Source organism: Saimiri boliviensis, chromosome 1 (genome assembly GCF_048565385.1).
Source record: "Saimiri boliviensis isolate mSaiBol1 chromosome 1, mSaiBol1.pri, whole genome shotgun sequence".
NCBI classification, from domain to species: Eukaryota; Metazoa; Chordata; class Mammalia; order Primates; family Cebidae; genus Saimiri; species Saimiri boliviensis.
In genome coordinates this window covers 180,428,949-180,456,031 of record NC_133449.1, presented here as the reverse complement: position 1 = coordinate 180,456,031, position 27,083 = coordinate 180,428,949, and the positions used below count along the sequence as shown (strand labels likewise).

At 35.6% G+C, this 27,083-nt stretch overlaps 1 protein-coding gene across 1 annotated transcript in view; it reads left to right on the top strand.

Moving 5' to 3' along the window:
• ADAMTS19 (ADAM metallopeptidase with thrombospondin type 1 motif 19) overlaps nt 1-16,129 on the top strand; it is a 269,818-nt gene extending 253,689 nt beyond the window's left edge. The window contains exons 22-23 of the mRNA XM_039468879.2: nt 13,102-13,279; nt 15,210-16,129. Of these exons, the coding sequence (XP_039324813.1) occupies nt 13,102-13,279; nt 15,210-15,361 (330 nt within the window). The 3' untranslated portion in view covers nt 15,362-16,129. The remainder of the gene's footprint in view (nt 1-13,101; nt 13,280-15,209) is intronic.
• Nucleotides 16,130-27,083: the final 10,954 nt, after the last annotated feature.

Below are 27,083 nucleotides of genomic sequence, written 5' to 3'. Positions count from 1 at the left end.
TTGTGTGAAATGGTGTCTCACTGTGGGTTTTGATTTGCATTTCTCTAACAATCAGTGATGTTGAGCTTTTTTACATATGTTTGTTGGCTGCATAAAAAATGTCTTCTTTTGAGAAGTGTGTGTTCATGTCCTTTGCTCAGTTTTTGATGGGGTTGTTTTTGTCTTCTAAATTTGTTTAAGTTCCTTGCACATTCTGGATATTAGACCTTTTGATAGATAGGTAGATTGCAAACATTTTCTTCTATTCTGTAGTGGCCTGTTCATTCTGAAAATAGCTTATTGTGCATTCCAGAATTCTTCAGTTTAATTAGATCCCCTTTGTCAATTTTAGCTTTTGTTTCCATTGCTTTTAGTGAGTTCATCATAAAATCTTTGCTCAGACCTATGTCCTGAATGGTATTGCCTAAATTTTCTTCCAGGGATTAAACCAAGATCTCAGTAACATTTTTCATTAATGCCATAAGTAATATAATTTCAGCAGTGAAATTTCCATGTTCAGTTTTCTCATATAATTTAACTTGTCAGCAGTGTCTTATGTGTCGTTCATCTTTTGTGATAAAAGAAAGGATTTCACACCTTGTTTCATCCAAGAAATGGACTTCACAACTATTCAGAGTTCATTTCATCCCTTTGTTTCTACAATAATGTCACAGTTAATAATTTGTTAAGATTATTTTGAGTGTGTTTTTATTTCCTACACATTTTCATTTTCTCTCATTCGTCTGTGTTTAGGCCAATCTATAAATTTGTCAAATCATTTTGGCACCTGAGCCTGTCTTTATTGGTAATGCCAAACCCTGTCTGCTCAGAGCTATCATCTAATTTAGTAAATATAATTTTATAAGAGTTCATGTCTGTGTCTGTTACATCATCAATGGTCATTTTCAGAAAAAAATATAAACATCTGAGTTAAGTAAACTACTCTACACTTCTGCAAACTTGGATATTGCTTATACTTCTTCCAAGTATTTCCCTTTCAGTTAGTTTATTTAGATTAAATTATTTTTAGGTAAAATAAAGTCAGTCTGCTCTTATTATCTGGTATAAGAATGGTAGGTAATAAAGTAGGAAATGGCAGGAAATTAAGCTTTAGAGACTGAAAATGAATATAGGGTTTAAGAAGATATATTTCAGGCAGGGTGGTGGTGGCTCACGCCTGTAATCCCAGCACTTTGGGAGGCTGAGGCAGGTGGATCATAAGGTCAGGAGTTCGAGACCAGCCTGGCCAATATGGTTAAATCCTGTCTCTACTAAAAATACAAAAATTAGCCGGGCATGGTGGCTCGCATCAGTAGTCCCAGCTACTCAGGAGGCTGAGGCAGAAGAAGCGCTTGAACCTGGGAGGTGGAGGTTGCATGCAGTGAGCCAGATTGTGCCACTGCACTCCAGCCTGGGTGACAGAGTGAGACTGCATCTCAAAAAAAAAAAAAAAAGAAGGTATATTTCATTTTGAAAGATTAAGCCTTTTTCTTGTTACCAAGTTGATTTGCTAATATTTCTATCTAAGCTTCTCATTTACTAAACTATTTCTCTAATCATTTCAAGAGTCCAAAGTGTTTAAATTATTGAGAATTATTTTATCATGTTTGGTGTTTGACATATGAACCACAGTATAGACATAATACAATCTTAGACATTGTCACTAATGTCCATGGCAATGAATGATTTATTTAATTATTTAAAAAAATATGGTTGTCAATGAAAAGAATCATACTGTAAAATATTTAGAGAGATTTATTCTAAGCCAAATATGAGTGACCAAAGTCCATGACACAGCCCTGGGAAATTCTGAGAACATGTACCCAATTTGGTCAGACTACTGCTTGGTTTTATACATTTTAGAGAAACATAAGACACCAATCAATACATGGAAGATGTACTTTGAAAGGCAGGACAACTTGGAGAGGGCTACCAAGTCATAGGTGGATTCGAATATATTCTGATTGACAACGGATTAAAAGAATTTTTTAAAGACCTGGAATCAATAGAAGTAAGTGTGTCTGGGTTAAGATAATGGGTTGTGGAGACCAAGGTTTTTAATGCAGATGAAGCCTCTATTTAGCAGGCTTCAGAGAGAATAGATTGTAAATGTTTCTTATCAGACTCAAAAGAGGTGCCAGGAAAAAGACCTAGAAAGGGAAGGGGATTCTTTACAGAATGTAGATTTTTTTCCCACAAGAGAAGCTTTGCGTGGCCATTTCAAAATAAGTCAAGAAAAGTTTTGGAGCAAAATACTTAAATACCGGAGGTTTGTCATCTCACGCCAGGGAAATCGAGGATACAAACACAGAAGAGCAGAAGTTTAATAGGCAAAAGAAAGAGAAAAAAAGAATCTCTCTCTCTGTCTCTGTCTCTCTCTCTCTCTCCCCTGCCCTCCATCCCTCTCCCTTCCTCTCTCCCCTTCCCTCCCTCTCCCCCCACTTCTCTCTCTCTCTCTCTCTCTCTCTCTCTCTCTCTCTCTCTCTCCTCTCTCAGCTCAATTTTACAGGCTGTTGTTTGTTAGAATGATTTGGGGGCTGCTTTTCATTAAAAGAAAAACCTTACCGAGGATTCTCTAACTGCTTAAATTTCTTTCTAGCTAGGATATGAAAAATATATTAAGAAGCTTTAGAGCAGGAATAAAAGGATGAAAAATAAACTTAGAAGAGGACCAGGCAGGCAACTTGAAGGGCAAATGTGCGGTTTGACCTTTATGACTTGGGGTTTCCTGTCGGCATGCTTCTGGGGTCTTCCATTCCGTAGCCCCAATTCTTCTTTTGGGGTGAGTTGTCCACATGCACAATGGCCTGCTAGCACTTGGGAGGGGAACATGCGCAGTGTGGTTACTGGAGTTGTATACATGCTCACTGAAGATGCTCCTCCCTTACTAGTCTAATGTTCTTAGGGGTCCTATACCGGTTAAACTCCATCATTTTTCTCTTGTAATGCTCATGCTTGAGCCCACTTGACCTATTCCTGAGATCTTATTGGGAAGCTGCTGATCACCAGTTTCAGGGTTTTTTTAATCTATAAGGAAGGTGCCTTCCCCTGGCACTGGCTGCAACTAATTATTATTTTAGAGAGACATTTAACAACCTCTGAACATCACCTGATAGTCACTTGATATTCCTCGTTGTGGGGGAGGGGGAGTCCCTCTTCTGCCCTGCTCATGTCTGCCTGACTATCTAGTGTAACACTACCACCCATTCATGGCCTGAATCTGTCTTTCAGATTTACTTCTGGAATGCTCTTGGCTGAGAGGAGGGGTCCATTCAGTTCTTTGGGTTTTTTTGTTTGTTTGTTTGTTTTGTTTTTGAGACGGAGTTTCGCTCTTGTTACCCAGGCTGGAGTGCAATGGTGCGATCTCGGCTCACCGCAACCTCCGCCTTCTGGGTTCAGGCAATTCTGCCTCAGCCTCCTGAATAGCTGGGATTACAGGCATGTGCCACCATGCCCAGCTAATTTTTTGTATTTTTAGTAGAGACGGGGTTTCACCATGTTGACCAGGATGGTCTCGATCTCTCGACCTCATGATCCACCCGCCTCGGCCTCCCAAAGTGCTGGGATTACAGGCTTGAGCCACCGTGCCCGGCAGTTCTTTGGGGTTTTAACATTTTATTTTTGGTTTACATGGTGAAATTATCTCATGCGTACCCAAGTACAGAGAAGACTGTACTTTTCTTAGGTACATTTAATTGATGAATATCACTAAGTCAGTAGAACAAATTTTGCTTTTAGAGACTTTGGAGATTATATTTTGGTGGGGAAAAGGGATTATCAACATCAGTTTTCCTTGTGCCTTGTTGTTTGTCTATGTCAAAAATTTGCTTAAGTTCTAAATTCTTGTGAGCAATTTTCTAAGCTGTTTACATTTGCTCTAGATGATTGCTTCCTTTTCACTCTAGTAAAACTGGGACATCATGATTGTGTTTCCTATTCAGAATTAAAGACTTGTACCTGGAATTGATTCATGAGGTGCATTGTTTCAAAGGTCCTTTGAAACAATATTAAACTGGGGAACAGAATATCCATCAAACAATACAAGACTCTCTTTTTTAAATACTCCAGTCAGAAAATTTTCCTTGTAAAAGAAATTTCAATGGCAAGTTATCTGGTAAACTCTGTATTTCTTTCCCATTTGCTGGCAAATTGATGTTGACATTTTAGCATTTTGGCTTTTAGTGGAAGTCTATAGTGTGTCTTGTTTCAAATATACATTAAATTACTTGATACAGATGTGAAGAGCAAGATTTAACATTTATTAGAAAGAGACTGACAGAAGGGAGAAGGAAGGGAAAGGGAGAGAGAACGTGCCATGGAATCTGAAGAAACACCTACTTAAAAGTCCAATTTACTCATTTGCCCTTGTTATTAAACACTTTGGAATATCATAGCATGGAAATGTAAGAATAAAACTATATAGTGCATATAGTGGAAATAACATTATTTCTGGAATCAAAGGACTTGCATTTGAGGTTTGTCTCTCCTCTTATGGGGCAAGTCTTCGTACCAGCTCCTTGAGTCCTACCCTGATTCTCCTATTTGAATTACAAAATCCCTTACCCCAAACATTTCTCATCTTGTCTCCAAGCTTTAATTTTTCCCATAGTACCTGTTAAAATGTAAATTATAATTTACTTTCCTCCTTTATTTTTTTGCTCTTACCCTCTCACCCATTAAGATGTAAGCTCCTGGGGGCCCCTGTTCTTGTCTGTTTTCTTACTATGACATCCCAGTCTGGAGACAGTGGCACATTGGCTCAGTAAATATGTGTTGAATGAATGAACGAAATACATGTCTCACACTTTCCATTAGTAATGCTGTTTGGGTTATCAGAAAGATAACCAAGATATACTATATAAAAGCATATTGGAGGCCTGGAATATAATAGGCATTTCATATGTGTGTTCATTTGTCTTTATTGTCTAACACATGATAAGTCATATGCTGTCTGTAGATAAGGTGACTAGATATTTTAGTTTACCCAGAACTGTCCCAGTATCCCTAGAGTCTGGGAAAAATTATTACCAGCAACTTCTTTCACAAATGTCTGGATATGGATAATAAATTATATGATCACCGTATCTAAAGATGAATCATGCATGTAAACTGTCCTTAGAGCAAACTGTCACCTCACACCGTGTAGCCTGAGTTATACCAAAAATGAAAAAAAAACCTTTCAAAATTTATTATTGTTTAATTTAACAGTAGATAGGATAACAGGATAACATGGCAGTATGTGGAAAAGGCAAATGTTTCTGTTTTAACATAAGAGATATATTAGCAATCTTTGAATATTAAATAGTGCTTAAGTGTTCAAATGCTGAATTCAGTATTTTTTAAGTTAAAACACTAATTTCAGCACTTCTTGCCTCTAAAGCCTTAGGCATTTTGTGAATTTATGTGAGCCTCTACTTTCTCATATGTTTAACAGGGATAATAGTATTCATGGCCTTCATGTGAGATATTAAAATAAACATAACCTCTCACACAGTGCCTGGCATATAATAAACATGAAATAAGTGCTAGCTTCTGTTAGTATTGAGTGGAGGAAAAGCTTTCAAAAGTAGTATTGTCAGGCTTTGGAATCAGAGAGACTCCATCTTGAATAGGGGCTGAGTAAAATAAGGCTGAGACCTACTGGGCTGCATTCCCAGATGGTTAAGGCATTCTAAGTCACAGGATGTTAGGAGGTGGGCACAAGATTCAGGTCACAAAGACCTTGCTGATAAAACAGATTGCAGTAAGGAAGCTGGCCAAAACCCACCAAAACCAAAATGGTGATGAAAGTGACTTCTGGTCCTCCTTACTGCTCATTATACTATAATTATAATCATTAGCATGCTAAAAGACACTCCCACCAGCACCATGACAGTTGACAAATGCCATGGCAACATCAGGAAGTTACTCTATGTGGTCAAAAAAGGCGAAGAACCCTCAGTTCTGGGTATTGCCCACCTCTTTCCCCAAAATTCATGAATAACCCACCTTTTGTTAAGCACATAATCAGTAAATAACTATAAGTATACTAAGTGGAGCCACTCATGCTACTGCTCTGCCTATGTAGTGGCCCTTCTTTATTCCTTTACCTTCTTAATAAACTTGCTTTCACTTTGCGGACTCACCCCGAATTCTTTCTTGTATGAGGTCCAGAAACCCCATCTCTTGGGGTCTGGATTGGGAGCCCTTTCCCGTAACAGTACTATTGATTTCCTTTGATCAGAACAACAAAGTGACTTTGTAGTGTAACTGGTGGCTCATGCCTGAAATCCCAGCACTTTGGGAGGCCCAAGCGGGCAGATCACCTGAGGTCAGGAGTTCAAGACCAGCCTGGCCAACATGGTGAGACCCCATCTCTACTAAAAATACAATAATTAGCCAGGTGTGGTAGCAGGCACCTGTAATCCCAGCTACCCGGGAGGCTGAGACAGGAGAATCACTTGAACCTGGGAGGTGGAGGTTGCAGTGACCCAAGATTGCACCACTGCACTCCAGCCTGGGTGACAAGAGTGAGACTTTCTCTCAAAAAAACTAAAAAATTAAAGAATTGGCTAAATATGGATGAAACTGCCCAGCTTCCATAGTGGTAGTAACCTGCTTCTAACGCCATCAATTTTATGTCATTGTGTTTTGTTAATAAATGTTATGGAATAAAATACCAGATCCATAGTGAATAATCTCTGGTGTTTTTTGTGGTTTTTTTTTTTTTTTTTTGAGACGGAGTTTCGCCCTTGTTACCCAGGCTGGAGTGCAATGGCGCGATCTCGGCTCACCGCAACCTCCGCCTCCTGGGCCCAGGCAATTCTCCTGCCTCAGCCTCCTGAGCAGCTGGGATTACAGGCACGTGCCACCATGCCCAGCTAATTTTCTGCACTTTTAGTAGAGACGGGGTTTCACCATGTTGACCAGGATGGTCTCGATCTCTCGACCTCGTGATCCACCCGCCTCGGCCTCCCAAAGTGCTGGGATCACAGGCTTGAGCCACCGCGCCCGGCCTGTTTTTTTTTTTTTTTTTCTATAATGGACCATGAACATAATGAGTGGTCAATAAATATTTGAAAACCAATAAATGGTGTAGTATTCTGAGACATTCAAGCAAACTACAAATTTGAGACTCTGTTAGAGGGGACTTCTATCTGCAGATAGCTAAGGCTTGCCACAACTGTGAGCTGGCAAAGTAGATAATATCAGTTAATGAGATTAGAGTCTTCACTCTTATGTAGCTTCACCACTTAGAAGTTTTCACCACTCAGATGATAGTAACTTTTATTAATAAATTATTTGGAATTTTACTTTCATACTAATTTAGACGTGAAACTATAGCTATGATCTATTACAGTAACTTGTTTAACAAAAAGGAAAAATAAGTTTCAGGTAAATTGTTTGCTAGAGACAAATAATCAGAAGCCAGATCTCCTAATTTTGAGGTCAGAATTATTTTGGCTTTGTCTTTAATGTCTGTGTGTTTTTAATTATAGTGGCATTATTTCAGAAGATATTTTGTTATTTAATATTGTCTTCTATAATAAAAATGATAAATAGTTTAGAAGATTCCTTGGGATTTCAATTGTTCTATTTCAAATAACTATTCATTTTTTATACATTTGTAATAAAAGTTTTACTAAATTATATTTTATAAAGAAAACACTAATAAGAGCTTGATGTTTTATTATTAAAATATTCTAATAAAAATTAGATTCTAAGGCTAAAGATTACTTTAATAATAAAGCAAATCTATTAGTGATTAGTTTCAAAAGCAGAAATATATACTGTTTTAGTTTAATGAATTATAGAGCTTCCATTATTTCTTAGACAATATTTTTATTTCCCTGTTATTCCCAAATAGTTACAAAACATAATTTGCCTATAAAATGCAACTAACATCTTTTTCTAGTTCCCAAATTATTTTTAAAGGCACTATTCAGCATTATCTGCTGAGATTATATATTCTGAGTTATCTTGTGTCTATTGTTATTTTATGTCATTTTCAGTAATACTAAAAAATGATGCATTCATTTTGGTCATATCCTTTGGAGTTGATTATGTAAGATTCACTGAAAGTGTCAGGAATAGTCCGTGACTAATTATGGACCTCTTTGAAATATTATCGAGAACTTTCTTTATCACATCAGAGTGAGCTCATCTTTCTAAGCCTTCTATTATTCTTTTGGTTTCTCAAATATTGTGATTTTTTTTCAAGATTTACAGAAATTTTAGGAAAAGAGACTAGAACAGTATTTTGTTTTATGTAATATTAATCCCTTGAAAGTTTTAGTTAAACTGTATTGCATTTCTGAAAATATTCTTCTAAGTGTGTCTTAATTTATATGATTATATCCATTGTATAGAGTGGTATTGAGATTAAGGCTTTTAAAGGATAAATACCATGTCAAACAGTCCTCCTATAATAGCTGGAAATTAAAATAAAGCTTACACTGAACTGGAAATACTCAGATCTTGTAGAAGTTTAAGAGAAAAAGTCAGGTTTTGCTCTCTGTTGTTGTTCTTTGATCTGCTATTTGCAGAAAGCTAAGAATTCATTAGATACAAAGATAATATTTCATGGAAATATATACAGAATAAAACTTAGAAAGCTAAGTTATCTGTACATTCATGTTAATGACATACACATAAAATTCCGTTATTCTGCAGTAAGCTATTTTCATACCAGAAATATAGGCTTCTTTATTGAACATGACATATGAACAACTCCAACATAATTTACCATGCAGCTAAGGCGACATCAAGATGAATTATATGGTACTACTTACAGATAAGAAGTAATACAAAGGGTCTCTGTTAAATACAGAACATTTATTTTTGGCCAGTAATTTCCAAACTCAGACAGCACAGCACAATCTCCTAGATGCTTTTATTAAAAATGCAGATTCCCAGATCTCAGTTGCATTTATTGACTAAGAAATTCTGTCTTAAAATCCATCATTATTTTTTTAAATCTCTCCTGTAATTCTGAAGTGTAAACTCAACATACGAATATATGGTTTAATTTATAAATATTGCATAAATATGCATAGGTATTTGGGATAATGTGGAAGCTTTCATGGAGAAACTGGATTTGAGATTGTGTTTTTTGTGTTGTTTTGTTTTGTTTTTGAGACAGAGTCTCACTCTGTCACCCAGGCTTCAGTGCAGGGGTGCAATCTTGGCTCACTGCAACCTCTGCTTCCTGGATTTCAGCAATTCTCCTGTCTCATCTTCTCTAGTAGCTAGAATTACAGGCCTGCACCACCACACCTAACTAATTTTTTTTAATTTTAGTAGAGACCGGGTTTCACCATGTTGGACGGGCTGGTCTAGAACTCCTGGTCTCAAGGGACTGTCTGTCTCGGCCTCCCAAAGGGCTGGAATTACAGACATGAGCCACCACATGCAGCCTAATATAAAGTTTTGAAAAAAGGCATGGCATTTAGGAAAGGAGTATTAATCTCAGCACAATTGTAGAGGTAGAAATAGAAATTGTATGGAAATGATTAATTTATAAAAGAACAAAGTATTTTTAATATGGTGGGATAGAATTAAAGTTGAAGAGGTAAATACATGCCAGCCTGAATGTAGTGGGATACTGGGCCTTATCTTGTAGGCAATGGTAAACCCAGTAACCAAAGATTTTTGTCCAAGGAGCATATATATGTAGATAAATTTTGAAAGAATGATTTTTTAGTTAATATGCGACATTCATTGGCAGGCTGAGGACTAAAAACAAACAAATCAAACAATAGTACGTTATATTTGAGATAATGAGAATTTGTGCAGAGTGCTTCTTGTGCAAAGGAAAATAAGAGATGAGCCCGATGATGATCATAATGGAAGAATTGATAGCAAAGAGAATGCAATACTAATAGTGACTTAAAAATACAGAGGAAAAAAGTATTAAAAATGGTATATCTGTATACTTAAAAGATAACAATCAGAAAATATTTAAAATTTTTTAAATATTTTAAATATCAGAATAGTATACACCAAAATAATTTATTTAAATGGGATTTATTAATTGTATTAATAAACCCTTAAAGCAAAATATTGCTATATCTTTTTACATAGAAAATCATATGGCCAGTAAATAAATTATTATTTTCAGAAACACAAATACATTTTCTCTCTTACATATAGTTTTAATACCACAAAACAATGGTATTTTCTCAGACAAATTAGTATCAGCCTATTTGTGACACAAAACAAATTTAGTAATATATGTATAAAACCAAGAGACTTCCCTGGCAAAAGACTGTTATACATCAAATATGTTTTTGCAAAATATTTTACAAATGAAAATAACATTTAGTTGAAATGCAAGAAATCTGCTAAAAGTGCACTTGATTAATAAAAGATGTATATAACAAACCCACAGCCAACATCAACCTGAATGGGAAAAAAGTTGAAAGCATTTCCCCAAAAACTGGAATGAGATAAAGATACCCACTCACCACTTCTCAACATAGTACTAGGAGTCCTACCCAGAGCAAGCAGGCAAGAGAAAGAAAATTAAAACATCCAGATTTTAAAAGGAGGATTCAAATTATCTGTTTGCTGATAACAAGATTATTTACCTAGAAAACTCTAGAGACTCCTTCAGAAGACTCCTAGACTTGACAAATGGCATCAGTGAAGTTTCAGGATACAAAATCAATGAAGAAGCATGTCTATACACTAATAACATTAAAACTGAGAATGAAATCAAGAAGTAAATCCAATTTACAATAGACACACACACACACACACACACACACATATTACTTAGAAATACATTTAACTAAAAAGAGAAAGACCTCTACAAGGAGAACTGCAAAACACTGATGAAAGAAGTAAGTGACAAAAACAAAAGGAAGAATATCCCATGCTCATGGATTATAAGAATCAATATTATTAAAATGCTCATGGATCATAAGAATCAATATCATTAAAATGACCATACTACCGAAAGCAATCTACAGATTCAGCACAACTCCTATCAGATTATCAATGTCATTTTTCACAGAATTAGGAAAAAAATCCTAAAATTCCTATAGAACCCCAAAATAGCCTGAAAAGCCAAAGAAATCCTAAGTAAAGAAGAAAGCTAGAGCCATCACATTACCTGACTTTATACTACAAGGCTATAGTAACCAAAATAGCATTGCACTGGTACAAATATAGATACACAGATCAAGGGAACAGAAAAGAGAACTCAGAAACAAAACCACGTACCTACAACCAACTGATCTTCAACAGAGTCAACAAAAATATGCAGTGAGGAAAGGACAACCCTATTCAATAAATGATGCTGGAAAAAAATTGATAGCCATATGCAGAACAATGAAATTGGACCCCTATCTCTCACCATACATGAAAATTTACTCAAGGTGGATCAAACACTTGAACATAAGACCTGAAACTTAAAATCCTAGAAGAAACCAAAGAAAATGCTTTTGAATGTTGGCATAAGCAAAGAATTTATGAAAAACCTCAAAGGCAAATGCAACAAAAGCAAAAAGACACCAATGGGACTTATTTAAACTAAAGAGCTTCTGCACATCAAAAGAAATAATCAATAGAGTGTACAGAAAACTAACTGAATGGGAGAAAATATTTGCAAACTATGCATCTGACAAGGACTAATATTCAGAATCTGCAAGGAACTCAAACAACTCGACAAACAAAAAACAAATAGCCCCATTAAAAAGGGGGCAAAGAACATGAATACACATTACTCAGAAGAGCACACAAGCAACCCACAAACATGAAAAAATACTCAACATCACTAATCATCCAAGAAATGCAAATTAAAACCAAAAATCAGAATGGCTACTATTAAAAAGACATAAAAACAACAGATGTTAGTGAGGATGCAGAGAAAAGGGAATACTTATACAACTGTTGGTAAAAATATAAATACATACAACCACTATAAAAAATAGTATGGAGGGTTCTCAAAGACCTAAAATAGAACTACCATTTGACTCAGCAATCCCACCATTGGGTTCTATCCAAAGGAAACGAAATTACCGTATCAGAAAGACACAGGCAACTCACTTGTTTATCACAGCATTATTCATATTAGCAAAGTTATGGAATCAAAGTTCCACCAACAGATAGTTGGATAAAGCAAGTGTGTGTGTGTGTGTGTGTGTGTGTGTGTGTGTGTGTATCAAATATATGATATACACTCACCATGGAATCATATGCACCCAAAAAAGAATAAAATTATGTCTTTTACAGCAACATGAATGGAGCTGTAGGCCATTATCCTAAGTGAAATAACTCAGAAACAGAAAATCAAATATGCATGTTCTCACTTATAAGTGGAAACTAAATAATGGGTACACATGGACATAGAGAGAGAGATAACAGACACTGGGCTCTCCAAGAGCAAAGAGAGTTGAAAATTTACATATTGGGTACAGTATTCACTATTTGGGTAACGGGCATACTAGAAGCCCAAATTTTACCATTTTGCTATATATCCACCCCCTAAATCTATAAAAATAAAAAAGTTTAAATAATAAAAATTAAAAAGAGAAAAAAAGTGAATTTTACCTGAGAAATTCAGATTATCAAATATTTTTATTAGCAAAATACTAATATCATCTAATCTACCAAGAAAAAGCAATTATTTTAATAACATATCTAAGATATCTTGGTATTATTTATAAACATTTTAAGTCCAAAGAAAATAAAGCAGATGAGTATATTTAAGGACTGTAACAAGGACCCAGCTCTAAAAGTGGACAGTGCTAACTTATGAACATCAATGAATAAATAATAATGAATCAATTATTTGCTGCAAACTATGTATTCGACCTTTGAAAGCTGTCTGCTCAAGTATTGCTGGTATCATTCACTCTCTTTCCCTTCAAGTCATACTGTATGTTTTTCTTTATCCTTCTTTACTTTATGCCCTTGTCATTACCCAGAACACTGTCTTAGATCAGCCAGAGGTTCTCAACAGCATTGTGCCTGATTTATAAGCATCAATGTTTCTGACCCATGTTTTGCATTGATTGTGGATGTTATAGCTCACGTTTAATTTTAAGTAATATTTAGAGAAGGTTGTTCACATCCTAGAAAATAATAACAGCAAGAAAGAAAAAAAAAGAACTTTAACGAACTTTGCATTTCTCCTAGTGCTCCATTACCTGTGGCAAAGGAATGCAGTCACGTGTTATCCAATGCATGCATAAAATCACAGGAAGACATGGAAATGAATGTTTTTCCTCAGAAAAACCTGCAGCATACCGGCCATGCCACCTTCAACCCTGCAATGAGAAAATTAATGTAAATACCATAACATCTCCCAGACTGGGTAAGAAGATTTAAAAAAAAATGCTTTTGAGAAATATAGAAATGCTTATGGCTTATTGTATTTTGCATACTACTTTAAACCTTGATAGTTGTAAACCTATACTGATTATTTTGGTTTAGACTTAACTGGATCCATTTAAATATGATTTCACCCAAATGGTAAGGTGGGTAAAAAAGTCCTAAAAACTTAAACTGCTTTGATTCCTAAAGTTGTTCCATCAGCCAGATCCAGGAAATAATAATCACACCACCCAAGGTCTTCTTGTAACCAAAATTTAGACTCAGATCAGTCCCACAGCAGAACTATCAATTAAGTTAATATCTGTGGAAAGATGAGATTGTAGGTTAGACTCCTCCATGGTTAAGAGTCTTCCTTGTAATCTGAGTATAAATTATTCTTCAGAAGGACATACACTAAAAAATGTCTTTCAAAAATGGGTGCATGGATCTACATCATTAAACAAGAAGTTCTATTTTCTTTTTAAGTTTTGAGAATATAATACTAAATAAACAACAAATTCTAGTAATTTTGAATATATTGATGTTTATGAAATGCCTTCATATATATCCTCAATTTTTATTATTTAATCGAATCCGTAATTGAGAATTCGAGTATATATTTTAAGCAGTTATGGCCTGCACTTGTGTAAAAAATACTAATGAGTGATTTAGCATTTATATCTTTGATTATTAGTAGCTTTTAACAGCGCTCCTGCCTGACTGTCAGTGGATTAATTTATTTTTAATATCTTTGGTTTTAACCTGTGCATATAATCTCCAGAGGAACAAACTGAATCTACAAACTAATTTTACCAAAATGTAAGGAGCTAAATAAATTACCATAGGTATTTTCCAGGCATAAGACTCAATCAAATAGGAAAGTTTGGTTTCTTCACAAAAATATAAAAATTATCTTTTTGGGGCCAAATAATTAACTAACATTCCCAAGAAATAATCACTTCAAGGTGAGTAACACTAATTAAGGCAAAAAGTTAAGCAATTCTAGAGCAGATGTGCTAAATCTATTTATTCAATAGCAGTATAATTTCTTTCTCCAACAATTACTTGGAGTTTTGAAATATCATGTGGCAGAAAACAATGCAATAAAAGAAAAATTTTGTTAAAATTGCATTTTCTCTATGTATTATTCCTTGAAGGTATGCCCCCAAATACAGAAGCACAATGGTCAGAAAAAATCTAAAGTTTTTAAAAGTAGAATAATTATATTAGACTATGATTCATTCTCATATGCAAAAGAAAGAATTGTAGCAGGAGTGACTTTCACTATGCCTTCCAGAACACACTATTATTTTTACTAAAAGGGAGGCCAAGTCTACATGACCAAATAAATATTCTATACCAAGTTCTCATTTCAAACACTTCAACTATTACTATAAATCTCAGTCACTTGTGATGACATGCATTGATTTTTATAGAAGCCTGAAATCACAGCTCCAGATAATTCACAATTGTGTCTGTTATCTGGGGAAACTAGGAATATGAAATAACTGCAAGCATATTTTTCTTTGCTATTTCTTTGTAATTTCAACCACAATAATATTTATTAATTTGCATTTCCATAAAAGTAGATATATTGAACACATTTTTCTTTTTAATTTTCTCTACTAAAATTCAAAAGAAGCTTAAATGAAAGCTATAAAACTGAAGCTTAAAGTACAACACATTGAACCTGGGAATTCTATCTTTAATAAGCCTAAAAACATTTATAAGTAAAAACATTATTCATTCTTTACTTTTGAATCACAGGAGGTCTGTATATGTATTTCTTTATTGTTTAAATTCCAAAAGGTAATATAAATGAATCAAAAAGAGTGGACAAAATTCCCCCCACTTAAATGCTTGAAGTTTGTTTTTACTAATGACATATATTATATCTGCATGTATTGAATTCACTATGTTCTATTTCACAGCTGCTCTGACTTTCAAGTGCCTGGGAGATCAGTGGCCAGTGTACTGCCGAGTGATACGTGAAAAGAACCTATGTCAGGACATGCGGTGGTATCAGCGCTGCTGTGAAACATGCAGGGACTTCTACGCCCAAAAGCTGCAGCAGAAGAGTTGACCTCTAGCAGGCTGTCTGGATCACAGCTCCTTGCAATTACATTATTTATAAACACACACACTAGCATGTTTTTAAGACCAAATATTATCAGATTACATATAATTTAATCAAATTAATTAACTTATTTTTTTCGCCTGCCAAACATCCAACGTGGTGCTTGTTTTGATTACACAAACATTTTGATTTGTGCTACATGGCTTCATAAATAATTTTATATGAATGAATTAGGTGGATCCAGTAACCTAATAAAAAGAAAAAGAAAAAAGCAGATCATTATACTTAAAAAATGTTTTGTTGTTTGTTAGGGCTATCTCTAAGGTGCTACTCTCTCCCCACCAATGCCATTGAATTACCCAGAATGTATACTGACTTAGCACAATAGTTTAGTTATATATGAAGAGAAACTATTTTTGGTTTTTGGTGTCCTGCTGCAGAATTAGCCCATTTTCTGTAATCTGCAAGAGATGTGCAAACATGATGAACCTCATAGTGTTGAACAGGTTTTTAGAGAATGTATTATGAATTTGGTTCAGATTTATAGACATCCATAGGAAAAATTCTGCTGTAATTATAACCTTATTTTGATAATGGAAAAGAGAAGTCAGAATAGAGAGACTTTGATCATGTTCATGAACATGTACTTGAACACAAATATTGTAACAATGAAACACTGTAATGATTTACACTGAATCACAATTGCACTGTTGATATAGTGTAGAGAAATCGTTAGAAATTGTAACATCCTACAAAAATGTGTATTATTTTAACATTGTCATTAGCTTTTAGCTTTTCTTAAATACTTTAACAAAGAAAATATTGATCCACTCATTTCCCTGTATCTTTTTAGCAGATTTATTAAAGAGCATAGTACTTAGCCTTATGAATCATAATTAGAAAATTTACTAATATTTCTCAGCCTTTTCACTAGTAATAAGGAAAAACAGAAAGCAAATAATACTGTTGTAGTTTCATTGTGTTTTTCTTCCGTTTAAAAATTTAAAAGTTTTACAATTCTGTGAAACGTTCAAAATCCAGCTTAAAATTTTTCTTGTGAGAAAATATTGTACATGATTCACATGATTTCTTAGATTTTTCAATAAAATATGTGAAATTTGCCATTGAGAGACAATTCTTCATAGTCTTGTCACATATCTACATGTCTGACGTACAAAGGTACTGTCTACTTTTGTCCTGGAGTGTCTTCTAAAGGATGTTTGTATAGTTGGAAGATAGTATCTGTCTTGGGAGCAAAGGACAAATATGCTTCTCATTATAAAAGTTTCAGGTTCCCTAAAGGGGGTTTCTTTACCATAAGACAGCCCAATGCATGTGCTGATGTCACTTGGCTCTCTTCATGTCACCCTGTGGGAAATGGGGCTCAGGGATCTCGTACAGGAAAAGCTGAATCCCTGGCTACTATTGCTGTGAATAATAAAGTCATTTGTCACTAACCCAGGAGTTTCATGTCTTCTGCCCCCTGAAATCATAATGGGCTAACTTGATAAGTTGCAGGTAGGGTAAAACCTCAAGCTTCACAGTTCTTTAAATTTCTCTCTTTAATATTTTTCACCCTCATTGTAATAAATGTGTTTTAACGTTGAGGTCACTTTTTCTAGATTGACCCTTTCTATGTAAGTCCTTTAATTTAATTGCTGAGCTACAGGGTTAACCAATATCAACAAATTTTATGTGAGATAGTAGATGAATGGGACAAGGAAAAATTAAAATAGTAAGAGGAGAAACTCTCAGTTCCATCCCTTGATTCCTGAATCCACAAATCTAGGTAGAAATAGCACCATGTATTGGTTGATAATTCAGAAAATATACATCTTAGAGAACATTATCTCAGACCTCCAAAGTGTTTTCATACACCTGGTAAGAGACTAAATCTTTCTGAAAAAGACGTATCATTCTGTTAGGCCATCTGCTTCAGGATGATGGGGAGCATGGTAATATGAGATGTACATGAAGATGAGCCCCTTGCCACATTTTATTTGCTGTCACACAAGTTCCCTGAACAAAAACAATATTGTGTGAAATACCCTAACAGTGAGTGAAACATTTGTTAAGTCCACAGATGTTATTTTGGCAGAAGCATTACAAACTGGGAAAGCAAATTTATTTTCAGATCAACTGACTATTTGTGCAAGAACAAGCCACTGCTTCTTTTGTGATAGAAACAGCCTAATGTAGTCAACCTACAATCAAAATGGTGGGTTGGTTCTCCCATAGAAGGGTACCAAAATGTCTTCTCTGCTGTTATTAGGTGGAACTCTCAGCAGTGACTGTATCTAGCTTGACCCTGGTGAAAGGAAGTTGTTGTTGCTTAGCCCATGCATAATCTTCACCCCTGCCACCATTATCTCTCTTTTTGAGGTTATTGGTCAAGGATAGAGACGGGTGGAAGAGATTGATCAAGATCAAAAGAACATGTTATCTTATGCACCTGATGATTGAGATCAGTTTCTCCTGAGTATGCTGTTTGGTTAACATTCAAATGGAATATAAGTATATAAGCAAATCAAGGAGTTCTATCCATATTCCTTTTCCTCAGAACTTCATTATTACCAGTTTTTGTCATGCTCCTTTCAAGTGCCTACCAAATCCATTAGACACAGCCCATAAGTTAGTGCATATCCATACTACTGGCTGTTTTTTCTTTCAGTCAAACAGCCAGATGCACAGCTTGAATTCCTTCTGAGAGGATTTTTCTTACTGATCACTCGAGTCATCTCTGTGTGGAGTTGTAGAGCTACAGCTGTCTACTCTTGGTTATGCTAGCATATTGTGAAGAACCATTAGTAAACCAGGACCAAATGTTTTCTGCCAATTCATTATAATAAATTCTCTCTGAGGCTGTATGGGTTGAGAGAGTGGAGGCAATGTAGCAACAGTAGGACCATTACCATCAGATCCAATTATTCAAGGTACTTATGTCTTCAGTGTGTGCTCAAGACTAATATTATACACTTGATGATGAAGTAATATTCTGCCCAGGTAACCTGGATGGACCAGACACCACCCAGGTCAGGTTATAATGAGCAGTTCAAGTTACATAGGAATTTGGTGGCCTGTGGTCAAGAATTAAACATTTACTAGCATTTCATTTAAACCAGAAATAGTTTCTTAAAACAGAAATAATTATTTGTAGAAAATGACACAGCTTTGCTCCAAAGTTATTAAGACCTCACAGTGATTAACCAATAGGAGCCTGCCAGAAGCTCCGCATAGGATCGTATTTGCCACTGATTCTTTTATTACCATCATATTTGCTATTTGCTGTGCCACATTGCCTAAAGAGCTTCAATAGCAACCTAGACTGATTATAAATTATCTTCTTATTCTATGCTGTACATACAACTGGAAGTCTTTGTGATTACTCAGTAATATTGCATAAAGTAACATTCCAAAATGAGTTATACATTGTCACGGCCCAAATGGGATGTGTGTCACTCAGGAAGGGCTAGAGGCAGGAATTTGTCCTTTACTTAGAAGGGATAGCTCAACATGTCACTGGATTCCTAGAAATTTTATCAAGCTGTGAGGTCCCTGAAGTTTTTGAGGAATCATTCTCAAAACTGGCCTCCCCTTCATTCAGAGAGTTCTGGTTCAGAGAACCATCTCTCCAATGAAAACTGATCAAGGGAATGCAATTATCTGGTGTGGTGATTCAAATCAAACTTCTGTTCACTAAGTATATAGATATAATGCTTATATAAATCAAGTAACATTTTAGAAGAATGTCCACATATTTCAGTCCTAAGGACACCCTGGTCAATTGTCCAATACGAAAAATGTTTGTAGGTCAAACCATTCCTGTCTTAGTCTGTTTGGATGGCTATAGCAAAGTACCTAAGACTGGCTAATTTATAAACAAAAATTTATTGCTCACGTCCCTGTCTTAGTCTGTTTGGACTGCTATAGCAAAGTACCTGAGACTGGCTAATTTATAAACAAAAATTTATTGCTCACAGTTCTGATCTGGGAAGTCCAAGATCAAGGCACCAGCAGATTTGGTGTCTGGCAAGGACCTGTTCATCATGAATGGTGCCTTTGTTTTGTCCTGACATGGCAGAAGGGGTAAGAATGCTCACTAAAGACTTTTGTAAGGATGTTGTTATTCCATTCATGAGAACTCTGCTTCATGATTTAATTATGTTCTTAAGGTACTACCTCTTAGTTCTATCACAGTTGGCATTAAGTTCCAATGTATTAATTTGCTGGAGGTGGCAGGGGGAACCAAAATTACACCATAGCAATTCCCTTTACTACATTGAATCTGCTGCTCTTTATAGCATCCATGCACACGTGGTCTTTGAAAGTTAAATCCGGCCACTTGGTTCCTGGCCATATGGAATTTATTACACTCATTAAATTCTATAAGACCCAGTTCTGTGGCAGCATTTCCCAATGTTATTCCTGGCTTCCAGAGAATAGCCGCTACAGCATTCTTTAAGGATTCCAACACTGCCTTTCCCACTGTATCTTTCAAAGCCTTGATTAGGGAATGCCCTTTAGACCCTCCTGGGAAACATATTTAACAGGTGGGTGAGCATAGCTATCATATTAAAACCAATCTTCCTAAATCGTTGTATACCTTTCTCTATACTACATTGTAGCAAGGAAGTCTGGCATTTCAACTTGGCTCAACACAAACCACTATTGGGTCCAGTTTTCAGTCAAACTGTTAGAATTATTCTGAGTCACATCAACTAACATCCTAAATCCAGAATCTCTACTTAGCAAACACATATCAAAAAAATTCAAGCTAATCCAAGATTATGTATCTTCCATCCTTAGATTGAAGAAAATCTTAGTCCCCTTGGATTTTCCAGGACTTGAGTCTAAGTATGGATTTAGCAGAGATGACAGATGATAGGGATAGGTCCTGAGGAAATCAGCAGTACAATTAAAAAGGTTTGCTGTGCTGAGGTGCCTCAACACAGTAAAGGCTGTATGTATCAAACCCATAGTTAGCATCATATTGAACAGAGTAAAGCTGAAAATTTTTCATCTAAAAATGGAAGCAAATAAGGGGGGCTATACCACTCTTATTCAACGTAGTGCTGAGAATCACAGCCAGAGAAATTACAGAGGAGAAAGAAACAAAGGGCATGCAAATTGGAAAGGAAGAAGTAAAATTTGGCCCTGTGTGCAGAGGACATGATCTTATATATAGAAAAACCTAAATACTCTTAGAACCGATAAACGAATTCAGTAAAATCCCAGGATATAAAATCAATACACGAGCATCAGTAGTGCTTCTACACGCTAACAATGACAACCTAGAAAAGAAATCAAGAAAGCAATCCCATTTACATTAGCTCCAAAAAATAAAATACCTGGGATTAAGTTTAATCAAGGAATTAGACAAACTCTATGAGTAAAACAAACTATAAAACACTGATGAAAGAAATTGAAGAAGATACAAACAAATAGAAAGGCATCCCATGGTCATGAACTGGAAAAATTAATGTTAAAATGACGGTACTCCCTAAACAATATACAGATTCAATGTATTAGCTATCAAAGTGTCAACGACATTCTTCACAGATACAGAAAAAGCAATTCCAAAATTTGTATGAAATCATAAAAGGCTTCCATGCCTATTGCAGCACTATTTACAATAGTCAAGATGTGGAATCAACCCAAGTATCCATAAACAGATGAATGTGTAAAGAAAATGTGGTATATATAGATAATGGAATACAGTTCAGCCATAAAAAAGAATGAAATCTGTCATTTGCAACAACATACATGAGACTAGAGGACATTATGTTGCATAAAATAAGCCAGGAACACAAAGTTAAACACCACATGCCTCACTCAAATGCAGAAGCAAAAATGTGTTGATCTCTTAGAAGTAAAGAGTAGAACAGAGGTTGCTAGAGGCTAGGAGCAGTAGGGGAAAAAGGGGATAGGGGTATATATATTATACTTTAAGTTATGAGGTACATGTGCAGAATGTGCAGGTTTCTTACATAGGTATACACATGCCATGATGGTTGGCTGCATCCATCATCCTGTCATCTATGTTAGGTATTTATCCTAACGCTATCCCTCTCCTAGCCCCCTAACACCTGCTATCCCTCCCTTAGCCCCAACTCCTCCATAGGACCCAGTGTATAATGTTCCCCTCCCTGTGTCTATGCGTTCTCATTGTTCAATACCCACTTACAAGTGAGAACATGTGGTGTTTGGTTTTCTGTTCTTGTGCCAGTTTGCTGAGAATAATGATTTCCAGCTTAATCCATGTCCCTGCAAAGGACATGAACTCATTCTTTTTTATGGCTGCATAGTATTCCGTGATGTATATGTGTCACATTTTCTTTATCCAGTCAATTTTTCACGGGCATTTGGGTTGGTTCCAAGTCTTTGCTATTGTAAACAGTGCCAATAAACATATGTGTGCATGTATCTTTATAATAGAATAATTTATAATCCTTAGGGTACATACCCAGTAATGGGATTGCTGGGTCAAATGGTGTTCTAGATCTTTGAGGAATCACCATACTGTCTTCCACAATGGCTGAACTCATTTACACTCCCACCAACAGTGTAAAAGTGTTCCTATTTCTCCACATCCTCTCCAGCATCTGTTGTCTCCTGTTTTTTTAATGATTGCCATTCTAACTGGCATGAGATGGTATCTCAATGTGGTTTTGATTTGCATTTCCCTAATGACCAGTGATGATGAACTTTTCTTCATATGTTTGTGGGCTGCATAAATCTTCTTTTGAGAATTGTCTGTTCATATCCTTCACTCACATTTTGATGCGGTTGTTTTTTTTTGTTTCTTGTAAATTTGTTTAGGTTCTTTGTAGTTTCTGGATACTAGCCCTTTGTCAGAAGGGTAGATTGCAAAAAATTTTTTCCATTATGTTGGTTGCCTGTTCACTCTAATGATAGTTTCTTTTGCTGTGCAGACACTCTAAAGTTTAATTAGATCCTATTTGTCTATTTTGGCTTTTGTTGCTATTGCTTTTGGTGTTTTAGTCATGAAGTCCTTGCCCATGCTTATGTCCAGAATGGTATTGCCTAGGTTTTCTGTAGGGTTTTTACGGTGTTAAGTCTTACGTTTAAATCTTTAATCCATCTTGAGTTAATTTTTGCATAAGGTATAAAAAAGGGATTCAGTTTCAGCTTTCTGCCTATGGCTAGCCAATTTTCCCAACATCATTTATTCAATAAGGAATTCTTCCCCCATTGCTTATTTTTGTCAGGTTTGTCAAAGATCAGATGGTTGTAGATGTGTGGCGTTATCTCTGAGGCCTCTGTTCTGTTCCATTGGTCTGTATCTCTGTTTTGGTACCAGTACCATGCTGTTTTAATTACTGTAGCCTTGTAGTATAGTTTGAAGTCAGGTGCCATGATGCCTCCAGCTTTCTTTTCTTTGCTTAGGATTGTCTTTGCTATGAGGGCTCTTTTTTGGTTCCATATGAAATTTAAGGTGGTTTTTGCAATTCTATGAAGAAAGTCAATGGTAGCTAGATGGGTATAGCATTGAATCTATAAATTACTTTGGGCAGTGAAGCCATTTTCACAATATTGATTCTTCCTAACCATGAGCATGGAATGTTTCTCCATATGTCTGTGTCATCTCTTATTTCATTGAGCAGTGGTTTGTAGCTCTCCTTGAAAAGGTCCTTCACATCCTTTGTTAGTTGTATTCCTAGGTATTTTATTCTCTTTGTAGCAATTGTGAATGAGGGTTCAGTCATGATTTCTCTGTTTTTGGTATCTAGGAATGCTTGCGATTTTTGCACATTGATTTTGTATCCTGAGACTTTGCTGAAGTTGCTTATCAGCTTAAGGAGATTTTTGGGCTGAGACGACGGGATCTTCTAAATATACGATCATGTCATCTGCAAATAGAGACAAATTGACTTCCTCTTTTCATAACTGAATACCATTTCTTTCTTTTTCTTGTCTGACTGCCCTGAACAGTACTTCCAATACTATATTGAATAGGAGTGGTGGGAGAGCGCATCTTGTCTTGTGCCGGTTTTCAAAGGGAATGCTTCCAGTTTTTGTCCATTCAGTTTGATATTGGCTGTGAGTTTGTCATAATTAGCTCCAAAGGCCTTCTCTTGCATCTATTGAGATAATCACATGGTTTTTTTTATTTGGTTCTGTTTATGTGAAAGACTGCATTTACTGATTTGCATATTTTCAACCAGACTTGCATCCCAGAGATGAAGCTGACTTGATCATGATGGATAAGCTTTTTGATGTGCTGTTGGATTCAGTTTGCCAGTATTTTATTGAGGATTTTCACGTTAATGTTCATCATGGATATTGGCCTGAAATTTTCTTTTTTAGTTGTGTCTCTGCCAAGTTTTGGTATCAGGATGATGTTGGTATCATAAAATAAGTTAGGAAGGATTCCCTCTTTTTGTATTGTTTGGAATAGTTTCAGAAGGAATGGTATCAGCTCCTCTTTGTACCTCTGGTAGAATTCGGCTGTGAACCCATGTGGTCCTGGACTTTTTTTTCTTGGTAGGTTATGAATTGCTGCCTCAATTTCAGAACTTGTTATTGGTCTGTTCAGGTATTTGATGTCTTCCTGGTTTAGTCTTGGGAGGGTATAAGTGTCCAGGAATTTATCCATTTCTTCTAGATTTTATAGTTTATTTGCATAGAGCTGTTTATAATATTCTCTGACAGTAGTTTGTATTTCTGTGAAATTGGTAGTGATATGCCCTTTATCATTTTTTTATTGCACCTATTTGATTCTTCTTTCTTTTCTTCTTTACTAGTCTGGCTAGTGGTCTATTTTGTTAATCTTTTCAAAAAACCAGCTCCTGGATTCACTGATTTTTTGAAGCATTCTTTTATGTCTCTATCTCCTTCAGTTCTGCTCTGATCTTAGTTATTTCTTACCTTCTGCTATCATTTGAATACCATGGAATTCCCTCTTTTGGACAGTTCCCACCTAGAATCACACAGAGAAGGGAGACTCTGGGAAACATAATTGATTTTTTTTTTATCTATAGATTGTTAATTTGGCTTTAATTTTTAATTTTTCCTGTTTTTCTTTATAGCAGTTTATACCTAAAGTGAAGCTACATATTCATATGCACTCTCAAAATAACAGCAAACTTTTTTAGTGCTTAATATTTGCTGAGCATTCTGTTGGCCACTGTACATATTAAATCTCTCAGCAACCTTTAAGGTACCACTAATTTCTTTCCTTTTTAGCTGAGGAAACCAAACTTCAGTGAGACTCAGAATCTTGCCCAACAATACTATATAGTTGGATATAATAGAGGCTCCCTATTACATAAATACTGTGAATTCAATGATTCTAATTGCACACTTATTTACCAATTTTGAAAATATTATAAGAAATGTGAATTATTAGGTTGGTGCAAAAGTATTTGCAATTACTTTTAGTGGCAAAAACCACAATTATTTTGCACCAACCTAATAAATATATAAGTAGTTTTGCCTAGTTAAGCTGTATTTAATTCTATTTTTCCAATTCTTATGGTTCAAAAACAATTATTATGGATGAAAATCCATCCATAGGAAAATGATACTATAACTTTTTAAAATGCTGTAGAGAAAGAGCAAATGATTAGTTGCATGGTAAGGGTTGAGAGGCCTCAGATATCCATATTCTCACAAGACTGCTTTTCCAATATAGTAACTCTTTATTTATATGTGTTTATATCCTTTGTCACTCTTGAACAAAGGTATTATTGACAATAAGGGACTAGAAACCCTAAGCCAGTATTTGATAAAATTATTATCAAGTAACTTATTTCTTAAGTGTTAATAGGAAAATACTGAAGGAGTTGTTATGTGATCAAATTAATTTGGAAAATGTTAGAGTTAACAATATAGATTCTCTCCACCTTCAATATGAGTTTATGCACTGTAAACTACCTGAAGAGAATTATAGAGGATGTCATTTTGGGCAATGGAATCCTTTTTTTCACTGAGTATGGATGTAATACAGATTTTTAAATGGAGCACTAAGGCATTTTTTAAAAATTTAATTGGATTGTCCATTTTCAATCATGAAATTCTAGTAGACTAGAAGAGACAACAGCAATCATTATTTATTGAGCAAAGGGCTTCATTAAGGTTTTCAGACATGACTCAATTGGAAAGGGCCATGTTATAGGGCTACTCTTCTGTGAAGTATACTTTAGTGTAAAGGCTCTTAAAACAGAAGTTTGAAATACAGTATCAAATAAGAGATAAGAAGATAAGCGTATAAATAAATCACTGTAAGGCTTTAAAGAAGAAAAAAATTATACCTACTAGGGAAAATATGTAAAGATTTTATAAAAGGCTAGGAATCAGCAATGACCCACGAATGACGATTAGGAGGTAGTGAACAGTCACAGATGGGAAGGAATGTTTCAGGCAACAGAGCTGGCATTAGCAGAGGCACGGGTTCTCACTTAAAAGTGAAAGCTAAGAAATAGCCACACATGGATATAAAGATGGAAACAACAGACAGTGGGGGCTTCAAAAGTGGGGACAAAAGAAGGGGGATCAAGGGCTGAGAAACCACCTATTGATACTATGTTCACTGTTTGGGTGATGGGTTCACTAGAAGTCCCGACCCCACCATTATGCAGTATGTTCATGTCATAAACCTGCACCCTTACCCCCTGAATCTGTACTTTAAAAAGTGAAACCTTGATTTCCTGATTGTCAGTCATGTAGGCTACCTATAGGGACAGCAATGAAAAGCAAGAATTGCTGGTTTGGGGGTAAAGGCAAACAAAGGATGCTGGGAGAAGATGGAGAATCTGAAACTAAACTTGTAACTAGAGCCTTACAAGTTTAGTTAGTTTCAGTATTGAAACTATAGCCTCGGGCAACCAGGGAATGGTGCGAGTATCGAAAAGGAAGGACCCCGAAGGAAAACTGAAGGCTTATACCACCTACTTCATGCTTTGGCTAAGGAAAACGCCTAATCGAATATAGTTGGATCTAGGTTCTGTGTCTCCACTTGCCAATATAGAGAGCCAAAGACAAGTAAATTTCTTCTTGAAGGTGTGTGTTATTCCCCAAAGAATCTTTTAGGAAGAGCAAGCAGCCTGAGAAATATTTATTCATTAGATATATTCTGGCAGCAACCAGGAAAATCCAGAAAGTACCAAGCACATACACATGCATATAATACACTTGGTTCTTGAAACACTTGTGGTTTCACTGTTTTGTTATTAACTATTATTATGAAGTGCCTATTACTTTCTCCATTAAATGCATTTATAAAACAATCCAAACCTATTTTAAATATTGTAAAACAGTGATAGAGTTTGGGTCCAAAACATTCTTAGAAAAAACGTTAACTGTTAATTCAGTTTCACAACTATAAGTAGGGCAGATTTTTTTAACACACCCCCTCTTGTTTATTGCTGTGAAGAAGATAAGTACTCTCCAGTGTCTTGTTTGATTCAAGAACATCCTGGCTGCTGACTCTTGTAAGCAGTATGGCACTCTTCTGAGATCTAGTGCTGATACATTCCACATGTAACCCCACTGCCCCTGGAAGAGAAACTTTCCTGCTGAGTCAGAGGAGTTTATAGAGATGCAAAATTAACATACAACCTATGTCTTTCAGAAACTGCTAATAATAATATCTCTCCTTTGCCTTCTCACAAGTGGGAAAGTTTCCGCTCCCTCCATATAGAAATCCATACTTTCCCAGAGAGACGTATGGGTCATCTAAAGCAGAGTGCCTTGTAAAGAGAGCATA